At 37.3% G+C, this 15,060-nt stretch overlaps 1 protein-coding gene across 1 annotated transcript; it reads right to left on the bottom strand.

Moving 5' to 3' along the window:
• Window positions 1-540: 540 nt before the first annotated feature.
• Window positions 541-1,076, bottom strand: LOC131997940 (uncharacterized). Its single transcript, XM_059369827.1, has 2 exons — window positions 838-1,076; window positions 541-765 (listed from the first exon to the last, which is right to left on the bottom strand). Exons 1-2 carry the CDS (start codon window positions 1,045-1,047, stop codon window positions 541-543), a joined length of 435 nt encoding a protein of 144 aa, XP_059225810.1. The 5' UTR covers window positions 1,048-1,076.
• Window positions 1,077-15,060: the final 13,984 nt, after the last annotated feature.

The following is a 15,060-nucleotide window of genomic DNA, read 5'->3' as shown; positions in this document are numbered from 1 at the left end:
TTCCACTAATACGTTTTCTGTTTTTCTACTCGCTAACTGTTGAGCTGATTACGTTTATAAACCGAGGACTCAAATACTAGCATATTTGTGAACGCTTAAAGCGTTAATATGGTCTTAGTTTATTCCAGGCGAAGGTAAATTAATGTGAGCATATTTGTGAACGCCGTAAATATGGTTTTATTTTACTCCAAGCAAATATATATAGATCTACATCATACTTAAATTTTTCGTTTTCTATACTTCCACATGCTAACTGTTGAACTGTTAACGTTTACATATATGATCAATAATATGATCTTATTTTACTCCAAGCGAAGGTGAATTAACTTAACCCTCCGATGAGTGACAGTTCTGAACTTCACGGCCGTGTGAAAAGGTCCTTACGGACCTTTTTTGTATATCATGTTTTTTTCATATAAATTTTTTTTTTTATTTTTTGTTTTGTTTATTGTTTATAACTAAATTCTACATACAAAAATAATTTTTTCAATTTTTTAATTTTTTTTTGCTTGAATTTTCTTAAGACTATTATAAAAAAATTTAAAAATTATTGTTGTTGAGTACTTCTTGTCCCCTGCCCTGTGCGCAAGTGTTGCAGCGATGTAAAAGTGTGCTACGTTCTCCGCAAACAGCGTTGCCGCAGCCGAAGCAGTATGCCCGCGTTTTCCGCTGCCGCCCGTACTCAGAACGGCAAAGCCTACATGACGGCCTACTTGACCTAGCCGCAAACGACGGTACATTGCCTTCCATCGGTTTTGGTAATACCTGAAATGAAAAGGAAAATAAAAAAACAAATAAATATATATTCAATTCTTGCATTTGAAGACGTTTTCTTACCCTGACATCGAATGCTTCCATCGCATTGCGTATCCTTGGATTGGAGGTTATATGGTTGTTCAGGGCACGTTCTTCGATATTTGGTGTGGCCAATTGTTTCGTTAGCAGTAACAAGAACGACCGCCGTCTGTCACTCCTTTTTATAGGCTTCATTTCGTTGTAAATCGTAAAAGCAGACAATACAGCGACGTCCAGCATATTATAAAACATGGCCAACGGCCATCGATGTGTTGCTCTTTTGCAGCATGGTATCAACGCCGCATTTGTTGGCGTTGTAATCTAATATGGCATAGGGCTTCCGCTTCTCGGTTTGCTCGTCAACGAGGCAGGTGTAGTGCATTGTGGAGAGCACGTTCATCACTTCATTTTTTTTTCGGCACGAATGAGCATAACGATATATCCCCCTCGTTGAACCCAAATAATGTACGGGTTCTTCTTGAAATCCTGTGGAATGAATGTTTTGTTGTAGTGCACTGTACCAAAATATGCGGTCTTCCTCCTCAACAGGATACGCGCCAAATCAAGAGGGGTAAAGAAATTATCCGCGTATATAGTACGGCCAGCATCTAAATATTTTTCCAGAATATATCATTGCCTTCACAGGATAATAATAATAATAATCTGTCAGTCGCATAACCACCATACTTTCAAACCATACTTAGCTGGCTTTGACGGAATATATTGTGTGAAGCCGGTGCGGTCTCTGTAAGGGAACAACTGCTCATCAACTGTTAGTGCTTCATGAGGGTGTAAGCTGCTGCCAAGTTATGTTGCTACATTTCCCAAATGTCGTCAATAGCCGCTGTTTTGCTGTTGATGAGTCGCCGTTGTCGAGTGTTTCCATTGTCGAATCGAATAAATTGCTTTATACACATGAAGCGATTGTTCGACAACGCAGCTTTGTATATTGGGCAACGAGTCGCGTCCCATAATTCCATAGCTGGTTCATGATTTGATCTTGTGAGTCCAGCATACAAAAGAATTGCTACAAAGGCGTCAAACTCTTTCACTGTCACTGGCTTCCACTCCTTTTTCTTCGTGGGATTCGCCAAATTCCATGCAGCTGTAACCTCCCTGCCTTTACGATTTGTTTCACGTAGCATTAAGTGTATTTTTTCCTCTGTCATGATTGAACGCATTATTGTATAGGGGTCGTGTTTATTTCCAGTTGGTCCTGGTTTCTTTCTTCTGAAGTCGACCACGTTATGATAACGAGTGCGTGATGTTGGTTGTGCTTTTTTACTCCATTGGGTGCCATCTTTACCAATATAGTAACTTTCATTCGTTTCCTGTCCATCATTTTCTTCCTCTTCATCATGGTCGTCATCAGTATCTTCATTTAGCTCGACGTATCCTTCAGTTTCGGCATCTGACTCTTCAGCATGTTGGTATGTGCGATCTTCATCATCCTCAACTTCATAATTATCAATTGCAGCAATATCAATTTCTTCATCCATAAAATCAGCAAATCTACTATCAGCTGCACGCCTTTCATCCGCAGTCATTTGCTGGTAACGTGTACTACGGCGTACAACAATTTCAGCAACGTCCAAATTACTTGCATCTGCCATATTTATATTTTTGTTTCTATCACACACGATTTTACTCTTCACTGTCTAAACTTTGACTGATTTGGTTTATACTCTTTCGTACGTCTACCTGAACTCAAAGACATTTAGGGATTACTTCACTAATGCGCAGAAATAAAGTTGAGAATGTATGTGTGAGAAAAAATAATCATAAAAAAAACAACAAACACATACATTCGGTGCACATGTACTTTTGTTGCTCTCTCAATGACGACTAAAAAAAATATGTGTGTGTATTTTTGTTCTTCGAAATTCGAATGTGTATTTTTGTTCTTAGAATTATTTCTTTGAATTTTTTGTTTTTATCATCATCCCTAATGTCTTTGAGTTTATGCATGCATTTATTAGTGAAATTCAGTACAAGGTCCATAAGGACCTATTCACACGTCCGCGTACTATTCTCACTAAAACCTTAATAATTCCTAAAGTAATGATCCGATCGGCTTTTTTTTCCAAAAGATGCGCAACAAAATACTCTTGGAATACAGAGTAACTTTGGGGTGGGTTGTAGAGGGCGAAGTAGGAGTAATTTCAGTTTGAAAAGGCAAAAAGGTCCCTAGGGACCTTCTCACTCATCGGAGGGTTAATATGAGCATATCATTTGGTACGTTTTCTATACTTCTACTTGCTAACTGTTGAACTGTTTACATTTATAAAACGAGGATTCAAATACTTCGGTATCTGGCATATTTGTGAACGCCTAAAGTAATAATATGGTGTTATTTTACTCCAAGTGAAGGAGAATTAACTTAATATGAGCATATCATTTGGTATAGATTGATGTACATCGTACTTCAAAGTGAATTTTTCCACTTATACATTTTCTGTACTTCTACTCACTAACTGCTGAGCTTTTTACGTTTATAAACCGAGGATTCAAATACTTTGGTATCTGGCATATTTGTAAACGCTTAAAGCAATAATATGGTCTTATTTTACTCCAAGCGTACCTTCGCTTCAAAATGAATTTTTCCACTCATACGTTTTCTATACTTCTACTTGCTAACTGTTGAACTGTTTACGTTTATAAACCAAGGATTCAAATACTTTGGTATCTGGCATATTTGTGAACGCCTAAAGTAATAATATGGTCTAATTCCAAGCGAAGGTGAATTAACTTAATATGAGCATATCATTTCGTATAGATTGATGTACATCGTACTTCAAAGTGAAGTTTTCCACTTATACGTTTTCTGTACTTCTACTCACTAACTGCTGAGCTTTTTACGTTTATAAACCGAGGATTCACCGATTATTTTACTCCATGCGAAGGTAAATTAACTTATTATGAGCATGTAGGTTAGGTTTAAGTGGCAGTCAGACTCACATCAGTGGCAGTCAGACAGACATCAGACTCACTTAGACGTTTTCGTCCATTGTGAAACCACAGGAACAGAAGAAGGAAGTTGCCATCTAGTTCCTACCGTTGAACCATCCAGATCGCTTAAAAAACCCCAACAACTGGCGAACGTTTACATCCGCTAAATCAGACAGGTTCTCAAAGAAATGATCATGTATCATATGTAGATGTAAATCGTACTTCAAAGTAAATTTTTCCACTCATGCGTTTTCTATACTTCTACTTGCTAACTGTTGAACTGTTTACGTTTATAATGCGAGTGTTGAATTCGAAAACCACTTTTTTAGTAAAATAAAATATACATAAAGGTTTATTAAAAGACAAGGCGCTTTAAAAACTATTTGTTCCTTCTATTTCCTTCTATACCTCTTCTCGGACTAACTCTAATGTCATCTTCGTAGCCCTTTTGAAGCTACTTTTTTTCGCAAACTAGACACATCTGCCAAAAAGATAAGCCAGCCCTGACGAAGCACACCACACGAGGCGCTGATGTTGCATTTAATGGCAGTGTCTAGTTTGAGAAGTTTTGCAAATAAGAAAATGAAGGAAGAAGAAAACATAAATGACCCAATAGCAGCGGCAACAACGAGGTTTCAAGTATTTCGATATCTAGAATATTTATGAACGCTTAAAGCCTTAATATGGTCATATACATATTACTCCAGGCAATAGTAAATTAACTAAATATGAGCGTATCAATTGATAATGTACGTAGTACTTCAATTCATAGTGGCATGAGGCGGATTAATACCCACACCGTCTTTTCAACCTAACCTAGTTCTTCAAAGTGAATTTTTCCATTAATGCGTTTTGTGTAAATTAATGCGAATATGTTTGCGGAACTATGGCGGCGGGTTGAATGCCTGGGTAGTTGTGCTGATTAAGAGTTGTGATCAGCCGTTTACTAGGGTGTGCCGTTTACTCGTATTATCTATTCACTAACTGTTACACTGTTTACGTTTATCATACAAGGTTTCAAATACTTCCATATAGTATCTTCTTGACAACAATAATAGATTTTGCTTGAAGAACGAATCCTTGGCTAGGTCCTAGCCTATCATTATAATTCTATTGCTAATTTTTTAATATAGGATATAACAAATATTTATGAACGATAACAGCGTTAATATGGTATTATTTTAATCCAAGCAAAGTTTATTTAACTTCATATGAGAATATTAATTGATATAGATAGATATATATCGTACTTCAAAGAGAATTTTTCCACTCATACGTTTTCTTTATTTAATGTTCATGCATGCATTTAGACTAACAAATTAGCTTTCTTTTCTTTATATGATTATTTTTATCACTTTATATAGAATGTAAAAACCCAACTTGGCGTTACGTTCTTAATGCAGACGTTGCTTTACTTTTGAATAATTCGTTATTGCGATACTTAACAATGATTTATTGATTTACTTATTTATTTATTTAGTGGCAGGTTTTACTCACTAACTGCTTACGTTTGTAATACAACGTTTTAAATGCCAACTAGTGTCATCTTGATTCTGCTTAAAGTCAAGAACAAGACTTTTATACGCCCGTGATGGGCATAAGACAAGCACATACATTTGTACACATACTTAAACACATATAGTTTACATGAGAAACAAATACACTTATAAGATTATATAATATTGAAAATTTGGTGGTAAACGAAAGCTTCGATGAGACAGTAAAAGCAAAGGGGGCGAGTCGACTCTTCTCATCGCTTCCGCGTGATTGTATTTCATATTATTTCTTCTAATTTTTAATCGATTAACCGTCCTAAATTATTCGAATATTTGTTTATTTGAAGAAAATTTGTCATTTTCAATTGTTTGATTATTTTAAAAAGTCTGAGTCATAGCCAGATTCTGTCTCTCTCTCACTGACACATACACTCTGTTGTTTCAACCACCTTTTTATTTCCAAAATCAATCGTCGTTTGGCGCGATTGTGTGAGAGTGTGTCGCAAAACAAAGAAGTTGTACACCTGTAATATCGTGGTGAAACATTCGTAGATCGAAAAAATTCTGCCTTTTCGTCGAGTTTTACATTTCTTCCTTCTAGGCTAAACATAGTTTTTTCTTTGTAAGACTATATTTTCTTGTTAATCTTTTGAAAGTCATTTATTGTCACATTAAACATCGAATTAATTGATTTGTCTCGACCGAGTCGTGTCATTAATTCCACTGTTAGTTCTATTTCGGCTGAACCCCCGATTTGTGGACACCTTTTTTTCTTTATAGTTTTACTTATTTACTTAAGTAATAGTTAAAAGTAGTAAATGTATGATTTTATAGAAACGAACAATAATTTAATGCCTTTCTTAACAAATTACTAAGGTAGCGTTCGTCCTTCTTTTGTGTCTTAACGTCGCCACGTCTGCGGATAGACTGACTTCTCTTCGTGTTTCGCTCTGTCTCTGCGTACACCAGCCATAAGTGTACACACAACATGCATACATTTAAACCATTCCCACATTTATATCATTTCATCCATGAAAATGTTATGAAATCGCTACAGGTATTAAAAAGTTGTAGCAGATGCGTATGGTGAATACAGAAAAAAATGTTAACACCAAGTAGGTCATTTGAGGACAAGTGAGACACATTTGTCCAATTTTGAATATTTCCAAAAAATATTTAAAGTTTATTTTTGGCGCTTGTTTGTGGTGAGATGTTAAACACGAAAATTAATTTTTTTTTTAAAAGTTAATATGTTATTTTCGTACATTTAATAGCCTTGCCTGCTATTCGTCATAAAAGCGGGAAATTAGTTTACGCTTCTTGGAATATATTTGTTTATGACACAAAATTGAAATTCGCCAAAAATAAAATAATAGAAAATGTTAATCAGTCTCTTTTTGTGTGAGACACATAATGGTTTTTCATACAATCCCATGGCAACCGGTTGTACGTACCGGATTGGCCCGATGTATTCCTTAATCGGCAAGGGCTACCGCCTCAGTGTACAACACACTGCTACAACGACAACAACAACAATGGTTTTCACAAATTGTTTTGCACTATTATGTGCTTTATTTTTTGTTGCAAACAACCCATCGTTTCTGCTGCTTGTATTCTTTAATATGTGGGGTTTCAACTAAATTCGAGCGCTAACCAGAAGATTGTCGATTTTAATGGTGCTATGCTTCTTCCCAGACAGTTTTCTATATTCTCCAGCATCTGTTATATCTTATTCTGGAGCTGAGTTAGCATGAGCAACGAAGGATTTATTTTTCCGTAATTTATATCAATAAGCATTTCGATTATCCTAGCTTGGACCTTTTGGTTTTCACTGATGATTATATGCAATTCTTTCATCACTATGAAAAATTTGATGGACTTACTTGCACAAAATAAGCTTTCTTCATCGCTTTCATGTTATTCATCCATTCTATTATACTTTTAAAGTTTCTGTTCATCTCATCCGAATGACATTCACTGATGATTCCAGAATAGACGTCTGTTCTTCAACAAAATACTTCATGTCATGTTGATTTTCCAAAAGCTTCCTCGTGTTTTCTTCTACCATTTTTCTGTCATCGGCATTTATCGTTGTAGCGAACCCACAAGCTCTAAGGGTGCTCTCTTGGGTCTAGTTACATCATCATGGAATAAATAGCGATTGGTGTATAAATTAAATTGTTTGGCACTTGATTCTTTTTTCTTTTTTGGTTCGTTACTAGACCGACCTTCTTTTATTTGATTCCGAAATTAGAAAGCTTTACTGCTAATCTTATAATTATAGCTTAGCCTAAATGTTTTCGCTGCTGTCGCTGTTGTCGTTGGTGTTAAGTGCCAGTCCTTTTCTGGGAGATCGCTGCGTCAGCGGATCCCACAGCATAACATTGCTGACTTGATGTTGTTCAGTTTGTGGCTACGAGTTTCGGATTGACTTATTTGGTGGCTGTAGTTTGCCAAGTCAGCGGATTCCACAGATTAGGCAGGCAATGTCAAGGGCATCATTGTCTGCCTGGAGTTTCGGGTTAACTTCTCCCTTCCAAAGTGTGAATCGTCCGTCGTCTCAGAAACTTCTCTCATCATGAGTTTCATAGCGTTTTTATTTGTAAACTTTTTTATTTGACCCGGATAGTAATAACCGCTATTGTAGAGAGAGACAATCTCTGTCTTCGTATTCACTTCGTCCCGTAGCTCACCAATGTAATTGTGTTCTCTGTGTTCAATTCTTGCAGAGAGTTTAAGATTCGAGGTTAATCTTTTGGTGCTCCTGGTGTGCGTTTCATCGATCTCGCTGACGCCTTCATAGGGTTTAACAGTGGTTGAAGAGTTTGCCGTTACTCCTAATATTAGCTGTTTCGCGCATTTTTTCGTTTTAAATGTATTGCAAAATATAGCAAACGTTGACTCTTTACATTTTATATTTGCGCAGTCAGCGACAGTGTTGGTGTCCGTTCCAATTCCATTCAGTTTTACTAATACGCATGAAATAATTCATTTGATTGTAGAAGTACTATTTATTCTCATATTAGCCCTTTGTTTTATTTTATTAATATATTTCAAATTTACACTTTGATAATAAATATTTCATATATATGTGGACACTTTTTTTCTTCTTTTAAATCCCTTTATTTTATTTATATTTAGTTAAAGTTTAAGAGTAAAGTACAATAAAATGTTTGATATCAATAGAAAAGTAAAACAGTAATCAATGTAAACTAATGGAATGGCGTTCGGTTTTAACTCGCGTCTTTACGTCGTCACGGCTGCGGATAGACTGATTTCTGTGTGCTTCGCTTACTCGTCTTTGTGTTTACCAAAGCCAAACACACATACATTCAAACTTTTCCCACAATTCGGCCATCCTGCGGGGAATTCGTCTCGAATTCTTCATCTTCGCCCTCAAAATCGCACCACCTCTTCATGTATTCTGCACAAGTTGTAGTTTTCATCGGTCCCTCACCAGAACCACGTTTGAAAACATCGTAGGTATCATTTGGCTTTACCCTCATCACTTCGTAGGGTCCCAAATATTTCGGTTTCAGCTTAAGGCCTGGACCAAATTGCGTGCGCTTTATAGCAATTAAGTCACCCTTTTGGTATTTAGTGGCCTTACGTCGTCGTAGATTGTAATACAATCTGTTTTCCTGTTGGACTTTTAAAATTTGCTCTTTCGCAGCTTGTCTGTAAAAGTTTCTTTCTTCAACGAAATTCGAATTCAGCTCATCCTCAATCATCTTCAGAATTTCAGATTGTTCGGGAGTCCTCATCTTTACTCCAAACATTAGTTCAAAAGGTGTAGTGCTAATACTTCTGGAAATTGTCGAATTTATGACTTGCTGTACTTTTGCAACGTGTCGATACCACTTTGCAGGGTCATCCATACTCAACTTTGACAAAACGGCTATAATCGTCGAGTTCAATCTCTCAATTTGCCCGTTGGCTCGTGGCAAGCCCGTCGTTATCAGGAAATGTCTGATGTTCTCCGTCTCACAATACAGTTTGAAGTCCTCTGAGGTAAAAGCAGTTCCTCTGTCCGAAATTATTTGATGGGGATTTCCAAATAGAACACTTTGCGACTTCAGCTTAGATAAAACTTCGTTCGTCGATGTTGTCTTTGTTGGGTACAACCAACAGAACTTTGTGAAGGCGTCTATCACGGCAAAAATATGTTTATACTGTTTGCTAGTTGATTCCAATGGTCCTAGATGATCAATGTGGTAGGTATGCAATGGTTGAAACTCTTTCGGTAATGGGTGGAGTTCGCCCTCCTGTTTTCCTTTTTTCCGGTTAGCCATTATGCATGGAATACAATTCTGCAAATGATATTTGACCTTCTCTTCTAATTTGGGTATATAATACTCCCTTCTTATAATCTCTTTGACTTTGTCTTTGGCAAAATGCCCTTTCTCATGAACAGCTCGTATTACTTCCCTCTGCATTCCCTTAGGAATCACCATTACCTCATAGTCATCAACATACCTGCACAAAATATTTCCTTTCATGAAATAGTTATCATGAACGTCTTTTTCTTGAAGAATGCTTATAATTGCCAATAACTCATCGTCTTGTTGTTGAGCTTTCTCCAATCTGGTTAGTAAACTATCCTCCACTATCGTCATTATTGGAAATCGGCTTAATGAATCGACATGTTTCATCCTTACACCAGGTCTATGCTCCACTTCATAGTCGAATTCTTGCAGTAGCAACACCCATCTGGCAACTCGTGTACATAAATCTTTTTTCTCCATCGTCTTGGTGAATGCATTGCAGTCGGATACTATTTTAAAATGAATTCCAAGTAAGTATACTCTGAACTTCTTCAGTGCCTCCACAACTGCGAGTATCTCTAACTCGTAACTGGAATATTTTCTTTCGGCGTCCGTCGTCTTCCTGCTCATGTAGTATACTGGATGCCAACCGTCGTCATCTGGAGATCGTTGCAATAAGATTGCGCCATACCCGTCCATCGATGCATCCGTATGAACTTCTGTTTCGTATCGTTGATTAAAAATATTTAATACGGGTCCTTCTGACAAAATCTTTTTCAAAGCGTTAAACGTAGCAATCTGTTCGTGACCCATCTCGAATAATCTTCCTGCCTTCGTTAAGTCGCTCAAAGGTTTAGCCAATATTGAAAAATCTGGAATGAATTTCCTAAAATAACTAGCAAGCCCTAGGAAACTCTGTAACCCTTTAACGTCTTTCGGCATTGGGAATTTCAATATAGCGGCGACCTTGCTGTTCGATGGAAATATCTGCTTATTCTCGATTACGTGGCCAAGAAATTCCACGCGTCTGACTAAAAATTGGCTTTTCTTCAAGTTTAGGTCAAGTCCATAATCCTTGCAAACTTGTATTACCTCCTTCAGATTTCGCAGGGCCTCGTCTTCGTCTTTCGATGGAATAATAACGTCGTCGACGTAAGGAAGTGCAACACCTCTTCGTGTCAAATCACGAAAAATTGTGTTAATAAACCTCTGGAACACAGCAGGTGAGTTTGACAAACCAAATGGCACCTTACAAAACTGGTATTGCCCGTTGTGAGTAACAAATGAGGTGTACTTACGGCTTGCTTCGGCTACACTCACGTGGAAGAATCCGTTCTTTAAGTCAATTGTGCTGAACACCGTAGCCTCTTGCAGTCGGTCTAGCTGATCTTCGATGAGTGGTAGGGGGTATCGGTCTTTAACTATGATCTTATTCATGCGTCTAAAATCAACGCATAGTCTATACGAACCATCCTTCTTCCTAACCATCACCACTGGACTGCTATATTCAGACACAGATTCCTCAATGATGCCATCAGCCAACCACTTGTCCACTTGCTCATCCACTGCTTCCCTTTCAATCATTGGTAATCTACGAGGTCTGGAAAATATGTTAGTGTCTTCGCTCAGGATGATATTCATTTCGACATTCGTAGTTTTGTTCTTCTCAGGTCTGTAATTATCAATGAGCTTCATAACTTCGCGTTTTGCACCATCACTTGCCATTAAATTCACGTCTACTTGACTCTCTGGCTCGTCAGCTGTTCTTATGAGCATAATGTTGTGCTGCTGGGAGGTAACGTCGTCTTTGATCTTTTCGAACTTTAAACTATTCGCCGTAATTTCAACACGAACATCGGAGCAGAAATCCTTTCCTAGCACCACGTCGATATCCATAGAATTTGCTGGAACTACGTGGAATGTCAATTGGTAGTCCTCCTCGTCGATTTCAACTTGATGCGTGAAGTTTCCCAGCGGCTTTATTCGGTTGTTGAGAGTCCTTTCACCAAATCCAACCAAATAAAAATCAGATTTCTTAAGAGTTGGTCTTCTTAGATCATTGTAAACTTTATCGCTGACAACATTATACCTGCTGCCTGTATCGAAGATCGCCATGTATTGTAAATCAGAAAATTTAACAACTTTCTTCATTATGTCATCAGGAACTAAACGTCGCATATTGGCTCTTTCATTTTTGCGCGGACATTGTTTTGATATGTGGCCAAACTCATTACATCCAAAACACTTGGTCCCTTTATCTTTATCGCTGCAATTTCGGGACGTGTGCCCTTTTTCGCCACAGTTGTAACACAACTCCTTTTTCTCGGCCTTGTTTGTTGTCTTATCCGGTTGTTTCGTCTTATCAGGTTGTTTCGTCTTGTCAGGTTGTTTTTGGTTAAAATTAAACCTTGGTTTAATCTTTTCCTGCATCGTCTCGTAGCATCTTAATTTCTCCTTAAACTCTTTAAGATTTCTGGCACCATACAGCATCGCCTTATTTGTTGCTAAATCATTTATGCCGTCGATTACGTATTGTATCAAAGCGTCGTCTTCTATGCTGCCTCGAGAAGCTAGCTCTTTCATCTTTAAAAGATATTCCAGGTAATTTTCGCCTTTTTGGATTCGTCGTTCGGACAATTGTTTATGAAGCTGTGCGCTGTTTGTCGTCGACTGGAATTCTTCTACCAATTTGCTTTTAAGGGTACTCCAAGATGTTATACCACGTTCGCTTGATATAAACAATTTCGCAAGCCCTTTCAATGAGCGTTTAGCAAACACAAATTTCTGGAGGTCATTCCATCCCATAACAAAAGCAGTTTCGTCGAATTCATCCAACCATGCGCCAATGGGTAAGTCATCAGTTCCATCAAAAGGTCGAATGGAGTCTTCAATATCTCGGAAATTTAAAGTAAATCTGGGAACGTCATTGTATTGATGCGTCTGACACGATGAAACCTCTCTATTTACACCACTAGGCAGTTCGCAATTCATTGTTTGCTGTACGTGAACACTTTCAGCTTTGAGACACTGTTCGCGAACCAAATCGCCTGCAAGCAACAGCTTGTCATTATGTGAACCACCACCAATTGATTCTCTAACACTTGCTTGGCTATCTGCTCTCATTATTGTGCGGTCGTCTTCGTTGCTTTCGCCGTCGTCGTCGTCGCCTTCATCATCGTCTTCGTCGTCATCAACAGCAGCAGCTAACATTGCACCCTTTCGCAGATTATTAAAGATGTGTAAACACAAATCACCATCGATGTAGTCGATACCCAAAGCGTTACATATCGACACCAGGTCAGCTTGACACAAATTTGCCTTTATGTACGTTGCTTTGTTTGCATACATTTCGCTGTCTACATCGTAGTCGAAGCCGTCGAACAAGCGTAGTCGTTTTCGGTTGTCACGATCTCCTTCTCTTCCAAAAATGAATTTATGCATCGCAACCACCACCGTACGCTTGGCAGTTCTTAAACGATTGTCAACCGCCGTAAAATCCCCTAAACATGCCATGGTTCTCTTTTATTTATTATGAGTATTCTTTCTACACAAGTGTGTGTGTGCGTCTTTGTTATAGTTTTATTTTCTTATATTCACAAGAACTGTCCGCTGCACACAAACACATAAACGTGCACTCAATTCAAATCAGATATTGTATCAAATGTCTAAGGTGTCTTGACAATGTCTTACACACAATCACACTCTTCTCCTCAACTTGCCTCTACACACACAACGTTGGGATGTCGGCGTTCTCATATACACTTCTGAAAATTAACCGTCGTTTTGTGTATGGTTGCGAGAGTCCGTCTCTCTCTCACTAACACATACACTCGTCGTCTGTTGTTATTTAAACCACCTCCGTATTTTCAAATTCAACCGTCGTTTTGCGTGATTGTGTGAGAGTGTGTGCGTTGCAGAATTAAAGAAGTTGTACACCTGTGATTCCGTGCTTGGACATTCGTGGATAGAAACTATTCTGCTTTTTTCTTCTCTTTTGATGTGCTTGATGCAGACAATAAATATACTTCCTCGTCGAGTCTTTTCCTTTCTTTTTCTTTCTTTTTTAACCGTTCAGGCTGATTGTCGCCTTTCCACATTAACCATTGAATTACTCCGTTCGTCTCGACCGAGTCGCGTCGCGAGGTTTCTTCTTTCACTGCGGCTTTTATTGGCCGATCGTCGTTTTAGTTCACTGAGTCGACTCTATTTCGGTTGAGCCCCCAATTTGTGGACACTTTTTTTCTTCTTTTAAATCCCTTTATTTTATTTATATTTAGTTAAAGTTTAAGAGTAAAGTACAATAAAATGTTTGATATCAATAGAAAAGTAAAACAGTAATCAATGTAAACTAATGGAATGGCGTTCGGTTTTAACTCGCGTCTTTACGTCGTCACGGCTGCGGATAGACTGATTTCTGTGTGCTTCGCTTACTCGTCTTTGTGTTTACCAAAGCCAAACACACATACATTCAAACTTTTCCCACATATATTAGCTATTAAAATAAAAATGTTTACACTTAGTTCTCAAAACTTCGTATAGGCACTATATTTTCACAGAAGTTCCGTTACGCCATATCCATAATATTTCATAAACTGTTGGAAAAGAAATTAAAGAGCTCAGTATAGATATATAGTTTCATTTTTAAACGAATACTTACCATTAAAAGCGAACGTCCGTCAGTAATTAGAAGTATAAATCCTTTGCGAAATCATTTGCGTTAAAATATTCCATTGCTGCATAAATTGTAGATGGCATTTCAAATATAAAAGATCCTGCAAACAAAAACCGGTAAAATAACAGAATAATTTTTGGTTTTTTTTTAATTTCTAATGCTTAGCAAAATTTCAGGCCGAGCAGAAGTGATGTATAAAAATTCCTCCTATACCACTGCAGCATATTACATTTTTTTTAAATATTCCTTTAAATATATTCTGAGACAAGAAAGAAAAACATTATTTGAACAGAAATAAGAGATAGATATCGCGACTCACCAAATTTACCTTGGACATTTTATTTCATATTTTTGCACTTTTTCATTTTTTTCTTGTTACCGTCAACGACATTTCTTGTCTTATGGTCATTGCTGATAAATTAATAGATATATCTAAAAATGGACATATATAAAATCTGTCAACCTTAGTTTATTTTTAACAAAATTTGAAGTTAAACTTGTATTTGAATCAAATTTATTCAATAACATTCAACCTTGGGAAATTCGTAAACTATTTTGAACGAATATTTACTCAATTTGAAGAATATAGGTAACTTTTTAAGAAGAAACTTGGTTAAGTAAAATGACTTCCCAAACCCAAGCTAATGAACTATTTGTCACTAATTTCAGATGAATAAAACTTACTAAGAATTTGCAATTTTTCCTTCATTGAATCAGGGAAAAATTGGTTGACATTGTAGAATACAGTGTCAGATTTGTGAGGTGCGTGAGGAATGTTTCCATACTATTGCTTCGCCGTCCAAAATTGGTATGTAATTGGAGTTAGAGTCCGTGAGTTTTTCCTTAACGACAGTTTCCCATAGTAATGCCAATATAACTATCC

Source organism: Stomoxys calcitrans, chromosome 5 (assembly GCF_963082655.1).
Source record: "Stomoxys calcitrans chromosome 5, idStoCalc2.1, whole genome shotgun sequence".
Lineage (NCBI taxonomy): Eukaryota > Metazoa > Arthropoda > Insecta > Diptera > Muscidae > Stomoxys > Stomoxys calcitrans.
The sequence above is the reverse complement of the archived record's forward strand: the minus strand, read 5'-3'. Positions and strand labels throughout refer to the sequence as shown.

Bases quoted from the DNA above. Each gene is read 5' to 3' on its own strand.
- LOC131997940 (XM_059369827.1), bottom strand. From the start codon at position 1,047: ATGTTTTATAATATGCTGGACGTCGCTGTATTGTCTGCTTTTACGATT. The intron at 766-837 runs GTAAGAAAACGT...TTTTCATTTCAG, and splicing joins TGGAAGCATTCGATGTCAGG to GTATTACCAAAACCGATGGA.